The sequence below is a fragment of the Pleurodeles waltl genome, chromosome 8 (assembly GCF_031143425.1).
Source record: "Pleurodeles waltl isolate 20211129_DDA chromosome 8, aPleWal1.hap1.20221129, whole genome shotgun sequence".
NCBI classification, from domain to species: Eukaryota; Metazoa; Chordata; class Amphibia; order Caudata; family Salamandridae; genus Pleurodeles; species Pleurodeles waltl.
The window spans coordinates 2,010,696-2,037,850 of record NC_090447.1 but is presented as its reverse complement, the minus strand read 5'-3'; the positions used below and the strand labels follow the sequence as shown (position 1 = coordinate 2,037,850).

The following is a 27,155-nucleotide window of genomic DNA, read 5'->3' as shown; positions in this document are numbered from 1 at the left end:
TGCTTTATATTTTTTCTCCACCCTTGGAGTAATCGCTCTACTTTTGACAGGTTCTTTGAAGATCTGCTTTGCGTGCCTTAGCATTCCTGGAAGCATAGGTAGGCTTTGGTAGGAGCTATGGGTGAAGGAGAGGGTGTTGAAAAGGAAGTCATCCTAGACAGGTTCTGCGTGCAACGACACGTTATGGAATTCTGCTGCCCTAGCTACCACCTGTGCATACGCTGTGCTGTCCTCAGGTGGTGAGGGCTTGGTAGGGTACGACTCAGGACTATTGTCTGATACTGGGGCGTCGTATAGGTCCCAAGCGTCCTGGTCGTCTCGGCTCATGGTGGTATGAGCCGGTGAATGTGACGGAGTCTGTGCCGGTGATGTGTGAGTTACAGGTGGAGGAGAGGGTGGCGGAGTTACCTTCTTCACCATTTTTTGTGGTGTTTGTTCTTGTGTTTGGAACTCGAGTCTCCTTTTTCTCCTGATTGGGGGAAGAGTGCTGATCTTCCCTGTCCCACTTTGTATGAAGATCCGCTTTTGTGTGTGGTCTACATCAGTGGTCTGTAACTCTTCTTCAAATCTGTGTTTGCGCATTTGAGAGGACAGTGATTGTTCCTCTGTATGAGCTGGCAGTTGGTTCGGTTGCTGGTCGTTTTGGCACCGAAACTGTGTCTCTGCTTGTTTTCGGCTCCGATGAGAATTTTTTCTTTTTCGGCGTCGAGCTTTCTCGGCGTCGATCTTCCTCGGTGCCGCTGTCTCTTCGTCGATCTTTTTCTGCAGCACTTTCTCGGCCCCGAGATTGCTGCGTGCCTGTGTCTCGACCCGAGTCGGACGATCTCGGCACCAGTTCGGCCTTTTTCGGTGCCGATGGACGGTCACCTACTTTATGGGTTGAGCCATGGCCTGTTGGCAGTGGCGTCTCCTGGGCCTTGTCTGTTTTCTTGTGTGGTGCTTGCTTCGACGTCTTACTCACGGTTTCTTCGACGTCGAATTCCTCCGAGTCCGATTCATGGATGGAGAAGGCTTCCTCTTCTTCTCCTTGTCCCTCGAACTCTGTGTCCTGTCGGCGTGGACGCCATCTGCAATCTTCTGGCTCGCCGGTCACGGAGCGTTTTTCGGGACCGAAACGCACGACAGGCCTCACACGTTTCTTCCTTGTGCTCGGGCGACAGGCACAAGTTACAGACCAAATGTTGGTCTGTATATGGATATTTATTGTGGCATTTAGGACAGAATCGGAACGGGGTCCGTTCCATCAGTGTTGATGTTAGACGCGGTCGGGCCGACCAGACCCCGACGGGGGATCGAAATTACCCCGAAGGGCTACCGGAGCTCTTCACGATTCGGTGTCGATTCTATTCTTACCCGATACCGAGCGAAACAATACCGACGTAGTTTTCCGAAGTTAAGACTATCTTTCCGTCCCGAAACCCGGAGCGAAAAGGAACACGTCCGAACCCGATGGCGGAAAAAAAAACAATCTAACATGGAGTCGACGCCCATGCGCAATGGAACAAAGGAGGAGGAGTCCCTCGGTCTCGGGACTCGAAAAGACTTCTTCGAACAAAAACAACTTGTAACACTCCGACCCAACACCAGACGGCGGACTATGCACAACATGTGTATCTGCAGCTACACATGCCACCGAACATATATTTACAGTTATTACACTAACAGGACCCCTAGCAGTACTAATTTCAACCTCAACCTCTAATAGATCCCTCGTAGGGGTTGCTAGCTCCTTCACCTTTGGAAACAAATCATGTTTTACCCAGGTTATCAGACCACCTGAAGCCCTGCCAGATGGTGATGGAAGCGCGGTCTTCTGGAAGGTCCAATAACTTTCTCTGTTAATTGCAGATGAAGCCCATGTCTCCTGTAATAGAATAATGTGGTGCTGATCTAAAAAACTGCATCAGTCAGGGTTAGCTGCCTTCTAAAGCAGCCCTGCCACATTCCAAGATAAAATCCTGATCGGTAGATCGAGACCACCCCCCTTATCTGGCGGCTTCTCTCTAGTTTTGTTTAAACAAGACGTTGCTCCCTGGTCCTTCTCCTCTAGTAAGTCACTACAATGCGCTTTGGACTCTGCTCCCAGGGTATATAGTATGTGGTTGCTTGACATAAAAGGATCGAGACTGGGTATACCATCTCTCCCGTCCTTCACCGCGGGGGCTTCGCGTCAGTCTATGGCTGAAGTTGGGCTGTGCTTTTGATCCCTTCTATAGGTACATATATGCTGGGCCGTTGTATTATTTCTCTCTTGGAAAAACAGATTTATCAGTGATTGGGGGAGTTTATGGGCAAGTGCCACTTGGGATAAAGCACCGGGTCTCACTCTTGCCTCAAGTGCCAGAAGGCCTTAACTAGGCTCTGGCTGGTCAGTTTTAGCCCTATAAAAATCTGTTAATCCTACTCTTGCGTGTCTTTGTGCAGTAACGATATCGTCCCTTATAATGGACCTGCACTTCTTTATCCCACCTTATCCAATGGATTACTTTATTTTTAAGAGATTCCCCTTGCTCTTGTTGACCATTACTTAGCTTGGGGATATTTACTATGCATATATCGTAATCACTATGTCTAATCTGACTATGGGGGGTATTTCTTGAAGGGCATATAGACCTTTTATCTAAGTGGTCATTACTGTGCATCTCACAGTTAGCTCCCTTATTCAAAAAAAATTAAAATTTGTTAGAGGCACCCGCTACAGGAGGTACACTATCGCCCCCGTGAATGTTCCGGGTTACCACTTCAGCCCTTTTACCCCTACACCTCCCTGTCATTGATGTCTCAGCTAATAGGATTGGCTTTACCAGGGAGTTAGGGTCAGATTTTAATGATTACTTCCTTATGTCCCCAATTACCGCAGATATACCATCCAACTTCTCATATATCATATGGGTAAAGGATGTGAGGTACTCTCTAAGACTCAGAATTTCAGCTCTTATCTGTACTGTGTATCAGCAGGATGTTCCTTCTGAATAGCTGAAAATGGTATTGACTCCTATTTCCCTTAGCATACTCCTCTGATTCAAATGGCGCCAATAGGGCAAGAGGTGAAAAGCGGTTATTGCAGTTTATAAGGGACACACACCATCTTGCCGACTAAGCGGGCTTGGTTTGGGGCTCTCTATTAGATTGTTTGAATTTTCTGTCCTATTAGATTCTAAATTAGGACCCTGAGATACAGGTATCTGTGATTCTCTATTTACAGGGGCAAAAAAAGATTTTATGTCATTCGTAGTGGCAAAAGCATCTTTCCTATGGGATTTTGAGGGTTTGGTGGTTAACAAACTCTCCACTTCCTCTATAAGATCATCAATTTGAGTCAGTGTACAATTTTCGGCCGCATGTCGAGGTACTTTCTTTGCCCCTGCCTGCTCGATGGAATTGCTACTGGCTTTCCTTTTTCCCATCCTGATAAGTTGTTGTCCTCAGTTGGTTGTTGCAGAAGGAAGAAGGGGAGAAGAAGAGGATATAGGTACCACAACAGATATGATTCAAAAGCCAACCTGCCCTAGTTGTGATAGCGAAATGGTGCTGATTTTAGTTTTACTTTGTTTAGTACAAAAAGTCAGATCCAATCACAGGGTGGCAAAGGAAGTTAAGAAAAACAAAGCACCCACGCAGTACCTTCAGGCAGCCATGTGCCTATAAGGTGTCTAATCCAGAAGTCTTTGGAAGGATGTCGTCTGCCTCGTCTCTTCCTGGCAATGACGGGCAAGGACGGGCGCGCCCTTGGCCCGGGCATGCCCCGCGAGCGCGAAGGCACAATTTAAAAGGCTCCTGGCTCTGGATGCAGCCCCTCCTCCTCCTTGCAGCGTCTGTGTCAATATGAAATTGCGCGTCCCGAGAGCGTGAGCGCGAGCGCGAAGGCACAATTTAAAGGGCTCTTGGCCTTGGATGCAGCCCCTCCTCCTCCTTGCAGCGTCTGTGTCAATATCAAATCGCGATCCAATAGGATGCAATAGGTAGACATAGGTCTAGGGGACACACAAACCATATACTCCAAAAGTGGAATGCAAATCACGAATGGACACCAGACCTATGGGAGGTAGTAGAGGGTCGCTGGGACTGTAAGAAAACAGTCAGGGTGTCCAAGATACCTGTAGGAAGTTGGCTCTGTATGTGCTATTTCAAAGTAAGGAATAGCATGCACAGAGTCCAAGGGTTCCCCTTAGAGGTAAAATAGTGGTAAAAAGAGATAATACTAATGCTCTATTTTGTGGTAGTGTGGTCGAGCAGTAGGCTTATCCAAGGAGTAGTGTTAAGCATTTGTTGTACATACACATAGACAATAAATGAGGTACACACACTCAGAGACAAATCCAGCCAATAGGTTTTGTATAGAAAAATATCTTTTCTTAGTTTATTTTAAGAACCACAGGTTCAAATTTAACATGTAATATCTTGTTTGAAAGGTATTGCAGGTAAGTACATTAGGAACTTTGAATCATTTCAATTGCATGTATACTTTTCAAGTTATTCACAAATAGCTATTTTAAAAGTGGACACAGTGCAATTTTCACAGTTCCTGGGGGAGGTAAGTTTTTGTTAGTTTTACCAGGTAAGTAAGACACTTACAGGGTTCAGTTCTTGGTCCAAGGTAGCCCACCGTTGGGGGTTCAGAGCAACCCCAAAGTTACCACACCAGCAGCTCAGGGCCGGTCAGGTGCAGAGTTCAAAGTGGTGCCCAAAACGCATAGGCTTCAATGGAGAGAAGGGGGTGCCCCGGTTCCAGTCTGCCAGCAGGTAAGTACCCGCGTCTTCGGAGGGCAGACCAGGGGGGTTTTGTAGGGCACCGGGGGGGACACAAGCCCACACAGAAATTTCACCCTCAGCGGCGCGGGGGCGGCCGGGTGCAGTGTTAGAACAAGCGTCGGGTTCGCAATGGAAGTCAATGAGAGATCAAGGGATCTCTTCAGCGCTGCAGGCAGGCAAGGGGGGGGCTTCCTCGGGGAAACCTCCACTTGGGCAAGGGAGAGGGACTCCTGGGGGTCACTTCTGCAGTGAAAGTCCGGTCCTTCAGGTCCTGGGGGCTGCGGGTGCAGGGTCTTTTCCAGGCGTCGGGACTTAGGTTTCAGAGAGTCGCGGTCAGGGGAAGCCTCGGGATTCCCTCTGCAGGTGGCGCTGTGGGGGCTCAGGGGGGGCAGGTTTTGGTACTCACAGTCGTAGAGTAGTCCGGGGGTCCTCCCTGAGGTGTTGGTTCTCCACCAGCCGAGTCGGGGTCGCCGGGTGCAGTGTTGCAAGTCTCACGCTTCTTGTGGGGAGATTGCAGGGTTCTTTAAAGCTGCTCCTTTGGATAAAGTTGCAGTCTTTTTGGAGCAGGTCCGCTGTCCTCGGGAGTTTCTTGTCGTCGTCGAAGCAGGGCAGTCCTCAGAGGATTCAGAGGTCGCTGGTCCCTTTGGAAGGCGTCGCTGGAGCAGAGTTCTTTGGAAGGCAGGAGACAGGCCGGTGAGTTTCTGGAGCCAAGGCAGTTGTTGTCTTCTGGTCTTCCTCTGCAGGGGTTTTCAGCTAGGCAGTCCTTCTTGTTGTTGCAGGAATCTAAATTCTTAGGTTCAGGGGAGCCCTTAAATACTAAATTTAAGGGCGTGTTTAGGTCTGGGGGGTTAGTAGCCAATGGCTACTAGCCCTGAGGGTGGGTACACCCTCTTTGTGCCTCCTCCCAAGGGGAGGGGGTCACATCCCTAATCCTATTGGGGGAATCCTCCTTCTACAAGATGGAGGATTTCTAAAAGTCAGAGTCACCTCAGCTCAGGACACCTTAGGGGCTGTCCTGACTGGCCAGTGACTCCTCCTTGTTTTTCTCATTATCTCTCCTGGACTTGCCGCCAAAAGTGGGGGCTGTGTCCAGGGGGCGGGCATCTCCACTAGCTGGAGTGCCCTGGGGCATTGTAACACGAAGCTTGAGCCTTTGAAGCTCACTGCTAGGTGTTACAGTTAATGCAGGGGGGAGGTGTGAAGCACCTCCACCCAGAGCAGGCTTTGTTTCTGTCCTCAGAGAGCACAAAGGCTCTCACCGCATGAGGTCAGACACTCGTCTCTCAGCAGCAGGCTGGCACAGACCAGTCAGTCCTGCACTGAACAATTGGGTAAAATACAGGGGGTATCTCTAAGATGTGTGCATTTTTTAATAAATCCAACACTGGCATCAGTGTGGGTTTATTATTCTGAGAAGTTTGATACCAAACTTCCCAGTATTCAGTGTAGCCATTATGGAGCTGTGGAGTTCGTTTTTGACAGACTCCCAGACCATATACTCTTATGGCTACCCTGCACTTACAATGTCTAAGGTTTTGCTTAGACACTGTAGGGGCATAGTGCTCATGCACATATGCCCTCACCTATGGTATAGTGCACCCTGCCTTAGGGCTGTAAGGCCTACTAGAGGGGTGACTTATCTATACTGCATAGGCAGTGTGAGGTTGGCATGGCACCCTGAGGGGAGTGCCATGTCGACTTACTCGTTTTGTTCTCATCAGCACACACAAGTTGGCAAGCAGTGTGTCTGTGCTGAGTGAGGGGTCCCCAGGGTGGCATAAGATATGCTGCAGCCCTTAGAGACCTTCCCTGGCATCAGGGCCCTTGGTACCAGGGGTACCAGTTACAAGGGACTTACCTGGATGCCAGGGTGTGCCAATTGTGGAATCAAAAGCACATTTTAGGTGAAAGAACACTGGTGCTGGGGCCTGGTTAGCAGGGTCCCAGCACACTTCTCAGTCAAGTCAGCATCAGTATCAGGCAAAAAGTTGGGGGTAACTGCAACAGGGAGCCATTTCTTTACAATACCCCACCCCAAGACCCTGAAAAGTAGGAGTAAAGTTACCCTACTACCCCAGAAAGACAGAATAGTTGTGATAAGGGATTCTGCAAGAACCACAAGCACCAGCAAAACACTGAAGACGGATTCCTGGACCGGAGGACCTGTAAAGGAAGGGGACCAAGTCCAAGAGTCACGCAAGTGTCCGGGGGGCAGGAGCCCACTAAACCCCGGCTAAAGGTGCAAAAGGGCTGCCTCCGGGTGGAAGAAGCCGAAGATTCTGCAACGACAGAAGGGGCCAGGAACTTCTCCTTTGGACGGAAGATGTCCCACAGCGTGCTGAAGGTTGCAGAAGTGTTTCCACGCTGAAATACCGCAAACAAGCCTTGCTAGCTGCAAGAGTCGCGGTTGAGGATTTTGGGTGCTGCTGGAGACCAGGAAGGACCAGGATGTCGCACCTTAGAGGAGGAGAGAGAAGGGGGTGCTCAGCAACTCAGAGAGCCCCCGCAGAAGCAGCAGCACCTGCAGGAATACCGGAACAGGCACTTAGAAGATCAGAGGACAGCGGAGGGTCCCACTACGTCAGATTTCAACTCAGCGAGTTGGGCAATGCAGGACGGAGTGCTGGGGACCCAGGCTAAGCTGTGCACAAAGGAAGTCCTGGAAAAGTGCGCAGAAGCCGGAGCAGCTGCAAATCACGCAGTACACAGGTTTGCTGTCTGGCGTGGAAAGGCAAGGATTTACCTCCACCAAATTTGGACAGAAGGGCCACTGGACTGTCGGAGACACTTGGACCCAGCTCCTGTGTTCCAGGGACCACGCTCGTCAGGATGAGAGGGGACCCAGAGGACCGGTGATGCAGTAATTTGGTGCCTGCGTTGGCAGGGGGAAGATTCCGTCGACCCACCGGAGATTTCATCTTGGCTTCCAGTGCAGGGTGAAGGCAGACAGCCCTCAGAGCATGCACCACCAGGAAATAGTTTAGAAAGCCAGCAGGATGAGGTGCTACAACGGTGCTGGTAGTCTTCTTGCTACTTTGTTGTAGTTTTGCAGGCGTCCTGGAGCAGTCAGCAGTCGATCCTTGGCAGAAGTCGAAGAGGGAAGTGCAGAGGAACTCTGGTGAGCTCTTGCATTAGTTATTTGAGGAATAGTCCAGAGGAGAAACCCTAAATAGCCAGAAAAGGAAGGTTGGCTACTGAGAAAGGAGGCTTGGCTACTGAAAGAGGTGAGCACCTGTCAGGAGGGGTCACTGACGTCACCTGCGGGCATTGGCCACTCAGAGCAGTCCATTGTGCCCCAACACCTCTGAATCCAAGATGGCAGAGGTCTGGGACACACTGGAGCAGCTCTGGGCACCTCCCCTGGGAGGTACTGGTCAGGGGAGTGGTCACTCCCCTTTCCTTTGTCCAGTTTCGCGCCAGAGCAGGGCTGGGGGATCCCTGAACCGGTGTAGACTGGCTTATGCAGAGATGGGCACCATGTGTGCCCATCAAAGCATTTCCAGAGGCTGGGGAGGCTACTCCTCCCCAGCCCTTCACACCTATTTCCAAAGGGAGAGGGTGTAACACACTTTCTCAGAGGAGATCCTTTGTTCTGCCTTCCTGGGCCTGGGTTGCCAAGGTCCCAGGGGGGAAGAAACCTGTCTGAGGGATTGGCAGCAGCAGCAGCTGCAGTGGAGACCCCGGAAAGGCAGTTTGGCAGTACCCGGGTACTATGCTAGAGACCGGGGGGATCATGGAATTGTCCCCCCAATGCCAGAATGGCATTGGGGTGACAATTCCATGATCTTAGACATATTACATGGCCATGTTCGGAGTTACCATTGTGACGCTGTACATAGGTAGTGACCTATGTATAGAGCACGCGTGTAATGGCATCCCCTCACTCACAAAGTCCGGGGAATTTGCCCTGAACGATGTGGGGGCACCTTCGCTAGTGCCAGGGTGCCCGCACACTAAGTAACTTTGCACCCAACCTTCACCAGGTGAAGGTTAGACATATAGGTGACTTATAAGTTACTTAAGTGCAGTGGTAAATGGCTGTGAAATAACGTGGACGTTATTTCACTCAGGCTGCCGTGGCAGGCCTGTGTAAGAATTGTCAGAGCTCCCTATGGAGCAAAAGAAATGCTGTAGCCCATATGGATCTCCTGAAACCCCAATACCCTGGGTACCTCAGTACCATATACAAGGGAATTATATGGGTGTACCAGTATGCCAATGTGAATTGGTAAATTTAGTCACTAGCCTGTTAGTGACAAATTTGGAAAGCAGAGAGAGCATAACCACTGAGGTTCTGGTTAGCAGAGCCTCAGTGAGACAGTTAGGCATCACACAGGGAACATATACAGGGCACATACTTATGAGCACATAGACTAAAACAACATATATACAGTGAAATATGGGGGTAACATGCCAGGCAAGATGGTACTTTCCTACACAACCCCCCCTCCTCTCAACGATGGACAGTAAGACTAGCCATGACCTGATGAGTCTTCATTGTCTAAGTGGAAATATCTGGAGTGTCCATCTGCATTGGAGTGGGTACTCCCAGGTCTATGTTCCACTGTATAGTCCATTCCCTGTAGAGCTATGGACCACCTCAACAATTTAGGGTTTTCACCTTTCATTTGTTTTAGCCAAAGTAGAGGTTTGTGGTCTGTCTGAACAATAAAGTGAGTGCCAAACAGATATGGCCTCAACTTCTTCAGTGCCCAGACCACATCAAAGGCCTCCCTCTCTATGGCAGACCAACGCTTTTCTCTAGGGGTCAACCTTCTGCTGATAAAAGCAACTGGTTGATCCTGGCCCTCACAATTCAGTTGTGATAAGACTGCCCCTACTCCTAATTCAGATGCATCAGTTTGAACAATGAATCTCTTGGAGTAATATGGGCTTTTTAGGACACGTGCAGAGCACATGGCCTGCTTGAGCTCCTCAAAAGCTTTCTGACAGCTAGCTGTCCACAATACCTTTTTAGGCGTCTTCTTACTTGTGAGATCATTAAGAGGGGCTGCTATGGAGCCATAGTTTTTAATGAATCTCCTGTAATACCCAGTGAGGCCTAAGAAGGCTCTCACCTGGGTCTGTGTTGTAGGGGGAACCCAATCCATGATTGTCTGGATTTTCCCCTGAAGTGGTACAATCTGTTCTCCACCTATCAGGTGTCCCAGATAAACCACCTTTCCCTGCCCTATCTGGCACTTTGAGGCCTTGATAGTGAGGCCTGCCTTTTGCAGGGCCTCCAAAACTTTCCAAAGGTGGACCAGGTGCTCATCCCAGGTGGAGCTAAAGACAGCAATATCATCTAGATATGCTGCACTAAAGGCCTCCAACCCTTGCAGGACTGTGTTCACCAGCCTCTGTAAATTGGTAGTGCCCTACTATAGTTGAAAATGCAGTTTTAAGTTTAGCATCCTCGGCCAATTTGATCTGCCAATACCCTGCAGTCAAATCAAAGGTGCTACGATACTTGGCAGATGCCAGTGTATATATGAGCTCATCTGCCCTGGGTATAGGATGGCATCAGTTTGTGTTACCTGACTGAGACCTCTGTAGTCTACACAAAACCTCATCTCCCTTTTTCCATCTTTTGAGTGAGGCTTTGGTACAAGCACCACAGGACTCGCCCATGGGCTTTCAGAAGGTTCAACCACTCCTAGATCAAGCATTTTCTGAACCTCTTGTTTTATGCAGTCTCTGACATGGTCAGGCTGCCTATAGATATTACTTTTGACAGGCAAGCTGTCTCCAGTATCAATTGTGTGTTCACACCAAGATGTGGTGCCTGGCATTCTGGATCTTAGGCCAAGTACATAGTCCACTATGTCCTGTTTGGGAGCTTTTAAAGGTTGTTCCCAGCCCTCCTTCACAAGTGTTAGTGGACCTCTGACAGGGTGTCCAAAGAGGAGTTCAGTAAGCAAAAAGGAGGCATGTTAACAGGACATCCCATCTCCTCCTGAGTTTTTCAGGGAGTCCCATTATCATACCTTTGAGAGTTTTATTAAACCTCTCGACCAGTCCATTAGTCTGTGGATGATAAGGAGTGGTGAATTTGTAGGTTACACCACTTTCTTTCCACATAGCTTTCAAGTATGCAGACATGAAGTTTCTACCCCTGTCTGATACAACCTCTTTTGGGAAACCCACCCTTGAAAAGATTTCCAGGAGGGCCTTTGCCACTGCAGGAGCTGTAGTGGTCCTTACAGGAATTGCTTCAGGATATCTTGTGGCATGGTCCACAAACACCAAGATAAACCTATTGCCTGAAGCAGTAGCAGAGTCAAAGGGGCCAACTATGTCAACCCCTACCCTTTCAAAGGGGACCCCAACCACAGGTAGTGGAATAAGGGGAGCCTTTGGTGTGCCACCAGTCTTGCCACTGCCTTGGCAGGTCACACAAGACTTGCAAAAATCTTTTGTGTCCTCTGACATCCTAGGCCAGTGAAACAGGGGGACAAGCCTTTCCCATGTTTTGATCTGGTCCAAATGCACAGCCAAAGGAATGTCATGTGCAAGAGTTAGGAGGAACTGCAGGGGAATGACCAATCTCCTGGCTGCTCCAGGTTTTGGGTCCCTTGCCTCTGTGTACAAGAGGTTGTCCTCCCAGTAAACTCTATGTGAGTCACTGACATCCCCATTTAGCTGCTTGAGAGCTTGCTGTCTGAGACCCTCTAATGTGGGACAGGTTTGCTGTGCCACACTCAGCTCCTCCCTGGCAGGCCCCCCTCCACCCAAAAGCTCAGCAGTGTCTGCTGCCAGCTCATCTGGTGAAGGTTCTGCACAGGGAGGAAATTCTTCTTCCTCAGAAGGAGAATCATCTGTAGAGGGAGGGATAGTGGGTAGAGATTTACCCTTGCTACCCATAGCTTTAGGGAGCACTGGGTCCCTTGTTCCAGGATCCAAGTTACCCTGTCCTTTTTGATTTTTGGCCTGAGCCCCTGTCAAAGCAAAAATATGCCCTGGAATGCCCAGCATTGCTACATGAGCCTCCAACTCCACTTCTGCCTAAGCTGATGTCTCTAAATCATTCCCTAGTAGACAGTCTACAGGTAAATCTGAAGCAACCACAACTTTCTTTGGACCAGTACCACCCCCGCCCCCCAGTTGAGATTTACAACAGCCATATGGTGGCTAAGAGTGTTGTTATGAGCGTCTGTCACTTGGTACTGCTGACCAAGTAGGTGTTTTTCAGGGTGCACCAGTTTATCTATTACCATGGTAACACTGGCACCTGTGTCCCTGTAGACCTGATCCTCAACACCATTTATTAGGGGAAGTTGCTTGTACTTATCTATATTAAGGGTGTACAAGCAACCAAGGTGGCCAAATCAATGGCACCTTCAGAGACTAACACAGCCTCTGTGGTCTCCCTAACAAGACCAACCCCAACTAAATTACCAAAAGTGAGCCGAGCTACTCCCTTGGATTGGCTATTAGTAGGTTTGCTCCCACCACCACTGCTATTACTAGGGGCACTAGAATTTGCAGTAGGGGTTGTGGTAGTGGGAGGTTTGGTGTTTTTCTTTGGACAACTGGCATCAGGTGTCCAATGGCCTTTGACTTTACACAAATAACACCAAGGCTTTTTAGGTTGATTATTGGAAGAGGATTTGGACCCACCAACCCCACCAGAGGATTTTTGTGGGCCTGATGAAGACTCAGTAGGTTTACTTTTGTCCCCACCCTTGTCAGAAGTCTTACCATCCTTCTTCTTGCCATCCTTGTCACCCCATGTATGAACTTTTCTGTTCACTCTTGTTCAGACCCATTTGTCTGCCTTCTTTCCCGATTCTTGGGGAGAGGTCAGATCTGAGTCCACTAGATATTGGTGTAACAAATCAGACACACAGTTATTAAGAATATGCTCTCTCAGAATAGGATTATACAGGCTTTCATAGTCAGAAACTTTACTGCCATGTGACCACCCCGCCAAGGCCTTCACTGAACAGTCAACAAAGTCTATCCAGTCTTGTGAGGACTCTTTTTTGGTGTCTCTGAACTTAATCCTGTATTGTTCAGTGGTTAGGCCAAATCCATCCAAGAGTGCATCCTTCAAAACAGAAAAATTGTTAGCATCACTTTCTCTAACAGTAAGGAGCCTATCCCTACCCTTTCCAGTGAAAGATAGCCACAATATAGCAGCCTACTGCCTTTGAGGGACCCCAAGTACCATACGGGCCCTCTCAAGTGCAGCAAACCACTTGTTGATGTCATCCTCCTCCTTGTAAGGGGGGACTATCTTGTGCAGATTCCTGGAATCATGCTCTCTAACAGGATTACTATCAGGAATACTGCTGCTGCCACCATGAGATCCTAACCCCAATCTCTGTCTCTCCTTCTCCAGGTCTAGGGATTCCCTATCTAAGGTCAGCTGTTGCTGTTTAAGCTTCAGTATGGTCTCTTCAACCCTCAACTTGTTGAGTTCCCTTTCTAACATGTCTTCAGTGTGGGTGGGTTGGGAATGCTTGGACACAAGATAAATTGGAAACAACAGAGGGGGATCTGTCCCTAACTGACTGAACCCTAACAACTTGGCCTCCAGGAATAAAGACTCCCCTACTATGATGGGAACCTCCATTACTAGGTGCCCTGCTAGGGGGCAGATCTGGTACAGAACCCTCCCCACCTCCCTCAAGGAGATCCCCAGAGTCACAATGGGAACCTTCTATTAACCTCTCATTTGAAGTGCCTGCTTGGGACTCATCATTCACAATAAGCATGTTAAATAGAAACTCTTTTGTAGGGTTCTTTCCTATCACTAAACCTCTATCTGAGACTCCTTAGGCTCTTGTAATTCAAATTGTCATAAGTAGTATTGACCATTTTAGAGTCTTCTACAGACATGATAGTAAAAGGTTTGGAGACAGTGAGAGGGAAGAAAAAGTTTCAGAACTTTTTCTAAGAACAGAGAAAACTTTTTCTAACTTTTAGAAGTTTAGAGAAACTTTTCAAAACTTTGCAAAAAGTTTAAGAGGAGAAAAGCAAAACTTTTTGGTTGGGTGTACGTACACTGAATTTGTTTTGTATATAATTCTCTTATAAAAAGTACACAATGACAAAGTGGCAAGTAGTTACAAGTACTTATCCCACCGCTGTACAACCAATGTAGGAGGCTGGCCTGGCTTGTAGTGAGTACCAGAGGTACTTACACCTTGTGCCAGGTCCAGTTATCCCTTATTAGTGTAGAACAGGTGTTTCTAGCAGCTTAGGCTGATAGAAGGTAGCTATGGCAAAGCAGCTTAGGCTGAACTAGGAGACATGTAAAGCTCCTACTATACCACTGGTGTCATATGCACAATATCATAAGAAAACACAATACACAGAAGTACTAAAAATAAAGGTACTTTATTTTTATGACAATATGCCAAAAGTATCTCAGTGAGTACCCTCAGTATGAGGATAAGATATATACACAAGATATATGTACACAAACCAAAATTATGCAGGTAATAGCAAGAAAAGTAATGCAAGCAGTGTAAAGTTACAGTAGATTGCAATAGGAGCACATAGGTATAGGGGCAACACAAACCATATACTCTAGAAGTGGAATGTGAACCACAAATGGACCCCAAACCTATGTAAGCTTGTAGAGGGTCGCTGGGACTGTAAGAAAACAGTGAGGGTTAGAAAAATAGCCCACCCCAAGACCCTGAAAGGTAGGTGTAAAGTGCACCTACTACCCCCCAGAGAGAACAGAAGTCGTGATAGGGGGATTCTGCAGGAAGAATAAACACCAGCAGTGCAAATACAGTGGATTTCCGGACCTGAGTACCTGTAAGACAAGGGGACCAAGTCCAAGAGTTGCAACAGTGTCGAGAGTGGGCAGGAGCCCAGGAAATGCCAGCTAAGGGTGCAAGGAAGCTGCCACCTATTGGAAGAAGCTTGGAGTTCTGCAAGAAAGAAGAGGACTAGGAACTTCCCCTTTGGAGGATGGATGTCCCACGTCGCGCTGAAGCTTGCAGAGGTGTTCCCACGCAGAAAGACTGCAAACAAGCCTTGCTAGCTGCAAGGGCCGCGGTAAGGGTTTTTGGGTGCTGCTGTGGCCCAGGAGGGACCAGGATGTCGCCACTTGGAGGAGGAGACAGAGGGGGCGCCCAGCAACTCAGGGAGACCTCACAGAAGCAGGCAGCACCCGCAGAAGTACCTGAACAGGCACCTAGAAGAAAAGTGAACCAGTGTCCACCCGAAGTCACAAAAGGGAGTCCCACGATGCCAGAGGACAACTCAGAAGGTTGTGCACTGCAGGAAGGAGTGCCGGGGACCCAGGCTTGGCTGTGCATGAAGGAAATCCTGGAAGAGTGCACAGGAGTCGGAGCAGCTGCAAATCACGCGGTACTCAGCAATGCAGTCTAGCGTGGGGAGGCAAGGACTTACCGCCACCAAACTTGGACTGAAGAGTCACTGGACTGTGGGAGTCACTTGGACAGAGTTGCTGAGTTCCAGGGACCATGCTCGTCGTGTTGAGAGGGGACCCAGAGGACCGGTGATGCAGTCTTTTGGTGCCTGCAGTTGCAGGGGGAAGATTCCGTCGACCCACGGGAGATTTCTTCAGAGCTCCTGGTGCAAGAAGGAGGCAGGCTACCCCCAGAGCATGCACCACCTGGAAACAGTTGAGAAAGCTGGCAGGATGAAGCGATACAAGGTTGCTAGTAGTTGTCTTGCTACTTTGTTGCGGTTTTGCAGGCGTCCTGAGCAGTCAGCGGTCGATCCTTTGGCAGAAGGTGAAGAAGGAGATGCAGAGGAACTCTGATGAGCTCTTGCATTCGTTATCTGAAGAATTCCCCAAAGCAGAGACCCTAAATAACCAGAAAAGGAGGTTTGGCTACTAGGAAGGATTGGCTACCAAGAGAGGTAAGAGCCTATCAGAAGGAGCCTCTGTCATCACCTGCTGGCACTGGCCACTCAGAGCAGTCTAGTGTGCCACAGACACCTCTGTTTCCAAGATGACAGGGGTCTGGGACACACTGGAGGAGCTCTGGGCACCTCCCCTGGGAGATGCAGGTCAGGGGAGTGGTCACTCCCCTTTCCTTTGTCCAGTTTTGCGCCAGAGCAGGGCTGGGGGATCCCTGAACCGGTGTAGACTGGCTTATGCAGAGATGGGCACCATCTGTGCCCATCAAAGCAATTCCAGAGGCTGGGAGAGGCTACTCCTCCCAGCCTTCACACCTATTTCCAAAGGGAGAGGGTGTTACACCCTCTCTCAGAGGAAGTCCTTTGTTCTGCCTTCCTGGGCCAGGGCTGCCTGGACCCCAGGAGGGCAGAAACCTGTCTGAGGGGTTGGCAGCAGCTGCAGTGGAGACCCCGGAAAGGCAGTTTGGCAGTACCCGGGTACTATGCTAGAGACCCGGGGGATCATGGAATTGTCCCTCCAATGCCAGAATGGCATTGGGGTGACAATTCCATGATCTTAGACATGTTACATGGCCATGGCCGGAGTTACCATTGTGACGCTGTACATAGGTAGTGACCTATGTACAGTGCACGCGTGTAATGGTGTCCCCCCACTCACAAAGTCCGGGGAATTTGCCCTGAACAATGTGGGGGCACCTTGGCTAGTGCCAGGGTGCCCACACACTAAGTAACTTTGCACCCAACCTTCACCAGGTGCAGGTTAGACATATAGGTGACTTATAAGTTACTTAAGTGCAGTGGTAAATGGCTGTGAAATAACGTGGATGTTATTTCATGCAGGCTGCAGTGGCAGGCCTGTGTAAGAATTGTCAGTGCTCCCTATGGGTGGCAAAAGAAATGCTGTAGCCCATAGGGGTCTCGTGGAACCCCAATACCCTGGGTACCTCAGTACCATATACTAGGGAATTATATGGGTGTACCAGTATGCCAATGTGAATTGGTAAATTTAGTCACTAGCCTGTTAGTGACAAATTTGGAAAGCAGAGAGAGCATAACCACTGAGGTTCTGGTTAGCAGAGCCTCAGTGAGACAGTTAGGCATCATACAGGGAACACATACAGGGCACATACTTATGAGTACTGGGGCCCTGCCTGGCAGGGTCCCAGTGACATATAGACTAAAACAACATATATACAGTGAAATATGGGGGTAACATGCCAGGCAAGATGGTACTTTCCTACAGTAGGGTAACTTTACTCCTACTTTTCAGGGTATTGGGGTGGGGTATCTTGGACACCCTTAGTGTTTTCTGACACTCCCAGGGACCCTCTACACACTACACTAAGCCTGGGGTCCATTCGTGGTTCGCATTCCACGTTTGGAGTATATGGTTTGTGTTGCCCCTAGGCCTATTCCTACCTATTGCATTCTATTGTGATTCTACATTTCTAACTGTTACTTACCTGATTTTGGTCTGTGTACATATAATTTGTGTATATTACTTACCTCCTAAGTGAGGGTAACCTCTGAGATACTTTTGGCATATTGTCACTAAAATAAAGTACCTTTATTTTGAGTAACTCTGAGTATTGGGTTTTCTTATGATATTGTGCTATATGATAAGTGGTATAGTAGGAGCTTTGCAGGTCTCCTAGTTCAGCCTAAGCTGCTCTGCTACAGTTACCTCTATCAGCCTAAGCTGCTAGAAACACCTCTAATCTACTATTAAGGGATAACTAGACCTGGCAAAAGGTGTAAGTACCACAAGGTACCCACTATAAGCCAGGCCAGACTCCTACAGCGGGCGGCAGCGTTTTGTACCATTTGCAGTCTCTTTAGGACATAAGACGGAGAGCTCAGGAATAGAACATTCCCGAACTCCAGACGTGGCAGTATAAGAGGCTGGATGATGAGTCTTTTGGCAGGGAAAGGAAGGAGCTTAAAAATGTTCCTGAAAATTCTTAACAGACTAAAGCAAGTGGCTGCAAGTTTTTTGGAATGGCATTCCATCGTGAGACGAGAGTTCAGCCAGAAACCTAGACTTTTTATAGTTTCTTTTAGCAGGGGGAGGTCTTTTAACCATTCCATGACTGGAACAGGGATTTTAAGTAGGTAAAGATTCCCTATCATCATTACCTCTGTTTTCTCGTCGTTAAGTTTGAGTTTGCTGTCTGCTATCCATCTGGCAACATCTAGACCACCGGAAGACAGAGTGGTCTGCTCCGAGTTAGCTTTAGTGGAGAAAGAAAAGACCAATGGAGTGTCATTGGCATACGATACTAGGGATAGACCGTAGGGTTCTATGATCTTTGCCAAAGGGGACATATAAACATTTTTAAAAAAGAGTGGGGCTCAGGGAAGAGAATGACCGATCCAGGACTTGAAAGGTCCTCTCCTTCAAAAAGGAGGAATGTCACTTAAAGGCGGTACCTTCAAATCCTACCCGAGATATTCTTTGAAGTAATATTCTTGTAATATTCTTGTGATCCACAGTATCAAATGCAGTGCTCAGATCTAATATATGACTGCTACAAATCCGCCTGCATCCAGGTGTTGTTGAGTATCTTCTGTGACGGCCAGAAGGGCAGTCTCAGTAGTGTAGTGGCGTAAAGCCCATTTGGGTGTGATGAAGAAGATTATGTTCTTCAAGGAAACCTGTAATTTGTTTATTGACATGTTTTCAATTATTTTGGATCCTATGGGAAGAAGAGCAATTGGTCTGTAATTACTTAATAGAGTTCGATCAAGCCTAGGTTTTTTTTTTAGTAGAGGTTTAATAACAGCATCTTTCCAGTGTTGCGGAAAATGACCGGATGTAAGAGAGTCAATAAGAACCTTGGTTAGGACAGGCACTGTAGCATCTGAACCTAAGGTAATTTAAACAGTGGGGCAAGGTCCAGAGAAGAACCTGATTTTATAGTACACAGATAATTCCCTACTAGATCTTCCGTCAGAGGCTCTCAAAGGATGGGAGTCATCCTGAGGTGCCAGCTTGGCATCTTGAGAGGGGTTATTAGGGAAAGTTGCTTGAATATGAAGAATTTTCTTTTGGAAGACACACGCCAGATTATTACTGTGTTCCAGAGAGGCTTCAATTAAATTGCTAGTAGAAGGGTCTTGGATCATTTCTTTAAAAATTAAAAAGATCTCTTTAGGGGAGTAGGAAGATTGTTCTATTCTAGAGGAATAGAACGCTACCTGTGCAGATTTGGTTTCCGCATGGTAAGATCTAATCGCTTTTCTATATTCAAGTTTGGAGGCGTCATTGTAGGTTTCCTCCACTTTCTTTCTAGCTCCTTACATTCCTTTTTTAATTGCGGCAACTGGGAGAGAACGAGGGAGATTTCTTACGGTGGGCAATTTTAAGGACAGTTCTGGTCGGTAATATGATGTCCAGAGACTTGTCCACTTAGGCCTACCCAAACACAATAATCCACTAACGCCAACTGTAGGAAGTTGGATCTGTATGTACTATTTCAAAGTAAGAAATAGCATGCACAGAGTCCAAGGGTTCCCCTTAGAGGTAAGATAGTGGCAAAAAGAGATAATTCTAATGCTCTATTTTGTGGTAGTGTGGTCGAGCAGTAGGCTTATCAGAGGGTAGTGTTAACCATTTGTTGTACACCCACAGGCAATAAATGAGGAAAACACACTCCAAGACAATTCCAAGCCAATAGGTTCTTATATAGAAAAATATATTTTCTTAGTTTATTTTAAGAACCTCAGGTTCAAGATTTACAAACCACACTTTAAATGAAAGGTATTTCACTCAGATATCTTAGGAACTTTGAATAATCACAATAGCATGTACAGTTTTGGCTAAAATGGCAATAAGCTATTTTAAAATTGGACATAGTGCAAAAATCAACAGTTCCTGGGGAAGGTAAGTGTTTGTTAGGTTCACAGGTAAGTAAAGCACTTACAGGGTTCAAAGTTGGGTCCAAAGTAGCCCACTGTTGGGGGTTCAAGGCAACCACAAAGTTACCACACCAGCAGCTCAGGGCCGGTCAGGTACAGAGGTCAAAGTGGTGCCCAAAACACAGACTTCAATGGAAATAGGGGTGCCCCGGTTCCAGTCTGCCAGCAGGTAAGTACCCGCGACTTCAGAGGGCAGACCAGGGGGGTTTTGTAGGGTACTGGGGGGGGCCACAAGTAGGCACAGAAAGTACACCCTCAGCGGCACAGGGGCGGCCGGGTGCAGAGTGCAAACAGGCATCGCTTTGCAATAGGATTCAATGTGAGACCCGGGGGTCTCTTCAGCAAGGCAGGTGGTGGGGGGGGCGGCTCCTCGGGGTAGCCACCACCTGGGCTAGGATGAGGGCCGCCTGGGGGTCGCTTCTGCACTGGAGTTCGGTTCCTTCAGGTCCTGGGGGCTGCGGGCGCAGTGTGTTTTCCAGGCGTCGGGTTCCTTGAAGCAGGCAGTCGCGGTCAGGGGGAGCCTCTGGATTCCCTCTACAGGCGTCACTGTGGGGTCAGGGGGGTCAACTCTGGCTAATCACGGGCTCACAGTTGCCGGGGAGTCCTCCCTGTAGAGTTAGTTTTCTGCAGGTCGAGCCGGGGGCGTCGGGTGCTTAGTGGAAAGTCTCACGCTTCCGGCGGGAAACGTGTGGTCTTTAAAAGTTGCCTCTTTGTTGCAAAGTTGCAGTTTCTGTGGAACAGGGCCGCTGTCCTCAGGAGTTTCTTGGCCCTGTTAGATGCAGGGTAGTCCTCTGAGGCTTCAGAGGTCGCTGGACCCTGGGGGATGCATCGCTCTTGCAGTTTTTCTCAAAGTGGGGAGACAGGCCGGTAGGGCTGGGGCCAAAGCAGCTGGTGTCTCAGTCTTCTCTGCAGGGCCTCAGGTCAGCAGTCCTTCTTCGTCTTCAGGTTGCAGGAATCTAGTTTCCTAGGTTCTGGGGTGCCCCTAAATACTGAATTTAGGGGTGTGTTTAGGTCTGGGAGGGCAGTAGCCAATGGCTACTGTCCTTGAGGGTGGCTACACCCTCCTTGTGCCTCCTCCTGGGGGGGCTCCCTATTCCTATTGGGGGAATTCTCCGAACTCAAGATGGAGGATTTCTAAAGACAGGGGTCACCTCAGCTCAGGACACCTTAGGGGCTGTCCTGACTGGTGGGTGACTCCTCCTTGTTTTATTCATTATCTCCCCTGGACTTGCCACCAAAAGTGGGGGCTGTGTCCAGGGGGCGGGCATCTCCACTAGCTGGAGTGCCCTGGGGCATTGTAACACGAAGCCTGAGCCTTTGAGGCTCACTGCTAGGTGTTACAGTTCCTGAAAGGGGAGGTGTGAAGCACCTCCACCCAGAGCAGGCTTTGTTTCTGTCCTCAGAGAGCACAAAGGCCCTCACCACATGGGGTCAGAAACTCGTCTCTCAGCAGCAGGCTGGCACAGACCAGTCAGTCTTGCACTGAACAATTGGGTAAAATATATGGGGCTCTCTAAGATGCCCTCTGTGTGCATTTTTTAATAAATCCAACACTGGCATCAGTGTGGGTTTATTATTCTGAGAAGTTTGATACCAAACTTCCCAGTATTCAGTTTAGCCATTATGGAGCTGTGGAGTTCGTTTTTGACAAACTCCCAGACCATATACTCAATATGGCCACAACTTTACTTACAATGTCTAAGAATAGACTTAGACACTGTAGGGGCATATTGCTCATGCAGCTATGCCCTGACCTGTGGTATAGTGCACCCTGCATTAGGGCTGCAAGGCCTGCTAGAGGAGTAACTTACCTATGCCACAGGCAGTATTTTGTGTGCATGGCATCCTGAGGGGGATGCCTTGTCGACTTCGCCTTTTTCTCCCCAACAACAGACACAATCTGCAATGGCAGTGTGCATGTGTTAGGTGAGTGGTCCCTTAGGGAGGCACAACATATGCTGCAGCCCTTAGGGACCTTTCATGGTTAGCAGGGTCCCAGCACACTTCTCAGTCAAGTCACCATCAGTATAAGGCAAAAAGTGGGGGGTGACTGCAACAGGGAGCCATTTCCTTACACGAACCGTGCAGGACATTGTATGTTACCAGCTGCACTGGCAGCACTCAGGCCTGGCTTACACATCCATTTGTTTACATGTAACTGCAGTGGCAGCATACTTACATAACAGGGAACAAACAGTCTTCACTATCCAGAGTCACAGTTATCAAAGCATTCATGGAAAGATTTAAGAGGGTTATCCCTCCCAAGATACCCCCTGGTCCCATTACGGAATCTCAATTTAGTCCTCATTAGGCTCACAGTGCCCCCTTGTGAGCCCCTCCATTCATGCCCTCTCCAATTTATGTCTTGGAAAGTAGTATTCCTGGTTGTGATCTTTTCCTTGAGGAGTGCAAGCGAGATCCGACCCTTGTAGCATGTAGTGCTGTAGATTCACATGTACCCACCTGCAAAAGGACTGCTGGGCAGTGGTGGGGTAGATGTCCCCAACTAGGAATGTGCTAATTCCCTCTGAGCTGAGGAGCCATAATTGTCAACGCTAAGTGACTCCAAGCGCTTCAATATTAAGGGTCTCTATGCTTGTTTTTTAGATGCTGGGTTTACTCCTGACCTCAGGGCATCGGATGTCAAGGAATATATCGACAGTCAAGGGCAACATCAAGGGGGCCGTCAACTTCTGGTCCATGCTCAATATCAAGAACTTCTTGGCCTAGGCGGTATTACAAACATCAAAAGAGTAACTGGGACCTGCAATTGAAGTTCCAGCTTTAACACCTAGCCTTGAAGAGACAATGCAGAGGGGCATTCAAACAATTTCTCTCACAACATTAAAAGGGCTCACTCCAGAAGGAGTGAGAGATATGAGCACAGCCTTGATATTTGAAGGTCTCACTCCAGACAAAACCTGCGGCACTCTACTCCAGCTGGCGGACAAATGCGTCCTGGCAAATCTTTGACAAAGATCGACACGATCTCCTTCTGCAAAGCCGCTAAAAAGCTCAAGTCAAAATTGCAGATTCTTAAGCCCAGATGTTTAATATTTTATAACCATCCTGTCAAACCCCGGTCTCTTCAGTGCAAGTAATGGGACAGTGTACACTTTCCTTCCAAAGAGGCTACTCCATGTCTGGCTCCAGTTAGTACATTTTCACCTTGTAAAGAAGGGAAAGGAAAAAAAAAAAAAAAAAAAAAAAAAAAAAGGACTCGATTGTGAATTAAGCTTTAAATTGCAATTATTTAATTCATTAATAAAAAACACTAAAAACGTTGCTTTTTAGACAGGCATCAGTTTAAAAGCACTTTTTTTGAACAAAATGTTGATCTTCAAGAAAATAACTGTATCCAACATGCCAAGCAACTTTGGACGGACGGACAAACACACACACACACACAAACACACACACTGAGAACATTAGTGAAGATCCTATTATAGGGAGGAGGAGGCTGCAGAAGTACACTGCGCCACTCTGTACATTTCAACGAAAGCCAGGAAGCAGCATGATGAAACAACACAAACCATACCTTGTCAAGAGCCTCCTTAATGTCGCCTATGGACTGGGACATTTCTTCCATGGTGGTCAGCGAAAAGTCACCCTGGGATTCTGAATCCTCACTGTGAGCATTAGAGGAATGATCTTGTTTGATCACACGTCTCTATGTTAAACAAAGAGGAAGACAGAGATACAGAATGAATTCAGCGACAATAACATGGCCTGCAACTTCCCAAACAACCCGTGCTGAAGGCCATGAGCAATCCTCTACTGTGGTGTCACGGGAACCAGTTTGATAGAACTATGCACCCCTTTGCTTGTGCCATGAAAGACTCCAGATTTGTATGCATTTTAGGTTCTGAATATTTCTTTTATTTGGGTTTCTTGTAAAGTGCTACAAACAACCTTAGGGTAGCCTTAAAGTGCTAGAAAACTCCTTCAGTTTATGCTATTTAAATGAATGTCAACTGTTTTAAATTTAAACATAGCTTAGCTGCTAACTCACTGAAAAATGAAGATCGAGGGAAGTGATGTTAAAACTGCTATCACATAGGAAAAGCTACTAACTTGACCGTTTTTGATTAAAAAAGGAAAAACAACCACAACAGATCCTGAAAGGGGAGAGTTAGAGGGGACGCAGAACATTTTCTATTCAATCTGTGGCGACCGAGTGACACCTGTCCCACGTCCACTTGGGTCTTTGAGTTTGCAATGCCTTCTTGCGCATAAGGTGGGTTCATTCCGGCAGGTGCAATGCTGCTTCTCCAGACAGCTCCTAAACTCTCCTTCTCTCCACAGGTCCTGGGCAATGCTACAGCCCTTGTTGAATTTACTTTCCGGCAGGAGAGAAGGTAGCAGTCCAGCAGCGATTCTACGTCTCTGCCTCTAGTCTTCTCTCCTACACTTGTGCACAGCTCCTTGTACACTTTTTGGCTTTCTTTGTCTTAGTTTTAGCTGAACTGTTTACTAGCGTCCCTTTCTCTTTCTAAAGTAGAACACTGACTGGACACTGTACTTATCAAGAGTTATTTTATGCACAAAATCTAACCCTCTGCACCTCCTGGAGTAAACCCTGACTGCTCTTCCTTGCTGGAGTCAACTGCTAAATTAAGAATCTGTGCCGCTTTACAGGACTCTTCCTAACAACAGATACTGCAGGCCTCGGCGTGCACCCCCGGCCATCGACCAAACAGCAACTGCAGACAGAGTAATTTACGGCCCAGTGTATCAGGAAGGACCCTGGCACTTCTAAGGAAAGCCAGTCTCCTCTCTCCTTACTATAGAGTCTGTGTTCCCACTTCCCATCTAGGTGATGCCAGCAATACACCAATGCCTTCCCGAGGAAGCAACCCCTCCTCCATCTTGTAGTCTGGTTTAGGCTGTGGGCTTTCAAAATGGAAACTGCAGGCCTGTATCACTTGTCTGGAGAACACACACATAGCGCATGGGATGTCTGCGTTCAGGATTCCGGCCTTATTGTGAGCAGCAGAACCTTAGATGAATGAGTCTGTTAGTCTGAATTATTGTCTCAGAGGAAACAGACTCTTCAACTGTGGTTCACTGTCACCATCATGTTCCATCCATGAAACCTGTGACAGACAGTTGTCCCCCGTCATGACGAGGATATGTTGGGGTGTTCTCCTGATTCAGGACAAGGTCCAGAACATATCAAGGTCTAAGACCGGACAAGTGGCATGACCAAAATTATAAAAACCAGGATCACAGGTACACAGTTTGGGCCTGCAGGCCAGAGGATATGACTGTGCATCATGCAGGGGATATTACCAATTTAACACCAAGCCCACTATCACAAGCATCTTCCGCCACATTGTAGGAGATTGCAAAACAATCCAGGTTCTCTTCTTCGGTCAGCACAATGCTGTTGGACATACTGGGCCCCCTGGGGTTCGAATGTGCTTCAAGAGATCAATGTAAGCAGGTGCTAGCGCAGGCACGCACAGAAGGGGAGAATGTACGACAGCTATAGCCAAATGCATGCAGGTGCTAGCAGAGGCACTCGCAGAATAGACTGTACAACTGCTAGGGTCCAATGCAAGCAGGTGCGGTGAGACACGACTGCTATGGTCCAATGCAAGTAGGTAAGGAGAGTGCCTTTGTCACTCTGTGGCCAGGGACAAAGCCTGTACTGGGTGTAGGTGCTTCACAACTCCCCCTGCAGGAACTGTAACACCATTGTGGTGAGCCTCAAAGGCTCACCTCTTGTTACAGCGCCTCAGGGCATCCCAGCTAGTGGAGATGCCCGCCCCTCCGGCCACTGCCCCCATTTTTGGCGGTAAGGCGGGAGGAGATAATTAGGAAAATAAGGAGGAGTCACCCCCCAGTCAGGACAGCCCCTAAGGTATCCTGAGCTGAGGTGACCCCTGCCTTTAGAAATCCTCCATCTTAGTTTTGGAGGATTCCCCAAATAGGATTAGGGATGTGCCCCCCTCCCCACAGGGAGGAGGCACAAAGAGGGTGTAGCCACCCTCCAGGACAGTAGCCATTGGCTACTGCCCTCGCAGACTTAAACACACCCTATAAACCTAGTATTTAGGGGCACCCCAGAACCCAGAAATCAGATTCCTGCAACCTGAAGAAAGAAGGACTGCTGACCTACAAGCCTGCAGAGACGACGACAACTACTTTGGCCCCAGCCCTACCGGCCTGCCTCCTGAGTTGAAAACCTGCAACCAGTGACACATCCAACAGGGACCAGTGACCTCTGAAGCCTCAGAGGACTGCCCTGACCCCCAGGACCAAGAAACTCCCGTAAGCAGCGGCTCTGCTCAACAACAGCTACATCTTTGCAACAAAGAAGCAGCTTTCAAAGACCTCACTCTTCCCACAGGTAGTGTGAGACTTCACACTCTGCACCCAACGCCCCCGGCTCGTGATCCAGAGAACCAACACCACAGGGAGGACTCCCCAGCAACTGCGACCCATGAGTAGCCAGAGGCGACCCCCCCCTGGACTCCCACAGCGACGCCTGCAGAGAGAATCCAGAGGCTCCCCCTGACCGCAACTGCCTGTAATAAGGGACCTGATGCCTGGACCAAGCACTGCACCCACAGCCCCCAGGACCTGAAGGAACTGAACCTCAGTGCAAAAGTGACCCCCAGGCGACCCTCTGCCTAGCCCAGGTGGTGGCTGGCACGAGGGGCGCCCCCCCCCCTTGTGTCTGCCCCGCTAGAGTGACCCCCAGTCCCTCCATTGTTTCCTATCCAAAACGCGACGCCTGCTTTGCATACTGCATCCGGCCGCCCCTGTGCCGCTGAGGGTGTGTTTTGTGTGCCTACTGGGGTCCCCCCCAAGTGCTCTACAAAACCCCCCGGTCTGCCCCCGAGGACGGAGATACTTACATGCTGGCAGACTGAAATCGGAGCACCCCTGTTCTCCATAGGCACCTATGTGTTTTGGGCACCTCTTTGACCCCTGCCCCTGACCGGCCCTAAGCTGCTGGTGTGGTAACTTTGGGGTTGCCTTGAACCCCCAATGGAGGGCTGCCTTTTCCCAGGAACTGAGACTTGTAAGTGTCTTACTTACCTCACAAGCTAACCTTTACTTACCTCCCCCAGGAACTGCTGATTTTTGCACTGTGTCCACTTTTAAAATAGCTTATTGCCATTTTAACAAAGGCTGTATATGAAATTGCTTTTATTCAAAGTTCCTAACTTACCTGTGTGAAGTACCTTGCATTTTATATGTTTACTTCAAATCTTGAACCTGTGGTTCTTAAAATAAACTTAGAAAAGATATTTTTTGTATATAAACACCTATTGGCCGGGAGTAAGTTTTTGAGTGTGTGTTCCTCATTTATTGCCTGTGTGTGTACAACAAATGCTTAACACTACCCTCTGATATGCCTACCGCTCGACCACACTACCACAAATAGAGTATTAGAATGATCTACTTTTGCCACTATCTTACCTCTAAGGGGAACCCTTGGACTCTGTGCACATTATTTCTTACTTTGAAATAGTACATACAGAGCCAACTTTCTAAACCCACCATGGCTGTTTCAACTCTGATTACCATTCAGGGCCCATGTCTAGTCTCTCCATTATGAAAAATATGAGGTCTAGAGCAGTAAAAACGTGGATGTGGCTACACTGTTTGGCCAACCTGGT

General features: G+C 48.3%; 1 protein-coding gene across 4 annotated transcripts in view; it reads right to left on the bottom strand.

Moving 5' to 3' along the window:
- The window catches only part of LOC138249652 (zinc finger protein ZFP2-like), a 125,944-nt gene that overhangs the window by 51,399 nt on the left and 47,390 nt on the right, over positions 1-27,155 (bottom strand). For 3 of the 4 annotated variants that reach the window (XM_069203608.1, XM_069203607.1, XM_069203609.1), the window contains exon 4: positions 23,060-23,191. The exons of the other annotated variant lie outside the window; for it this stretch is intronic. In XM_069203608.1, the coding sequence (XP_069059709.1) occupies positions 23,060-23,191 (132 nt within the window). The remainder of the gene's footprint in view (positions 1-23,059; positions 23,192-27,155) is intronic. 4 annotated transcript variants of the gene reach the window in all.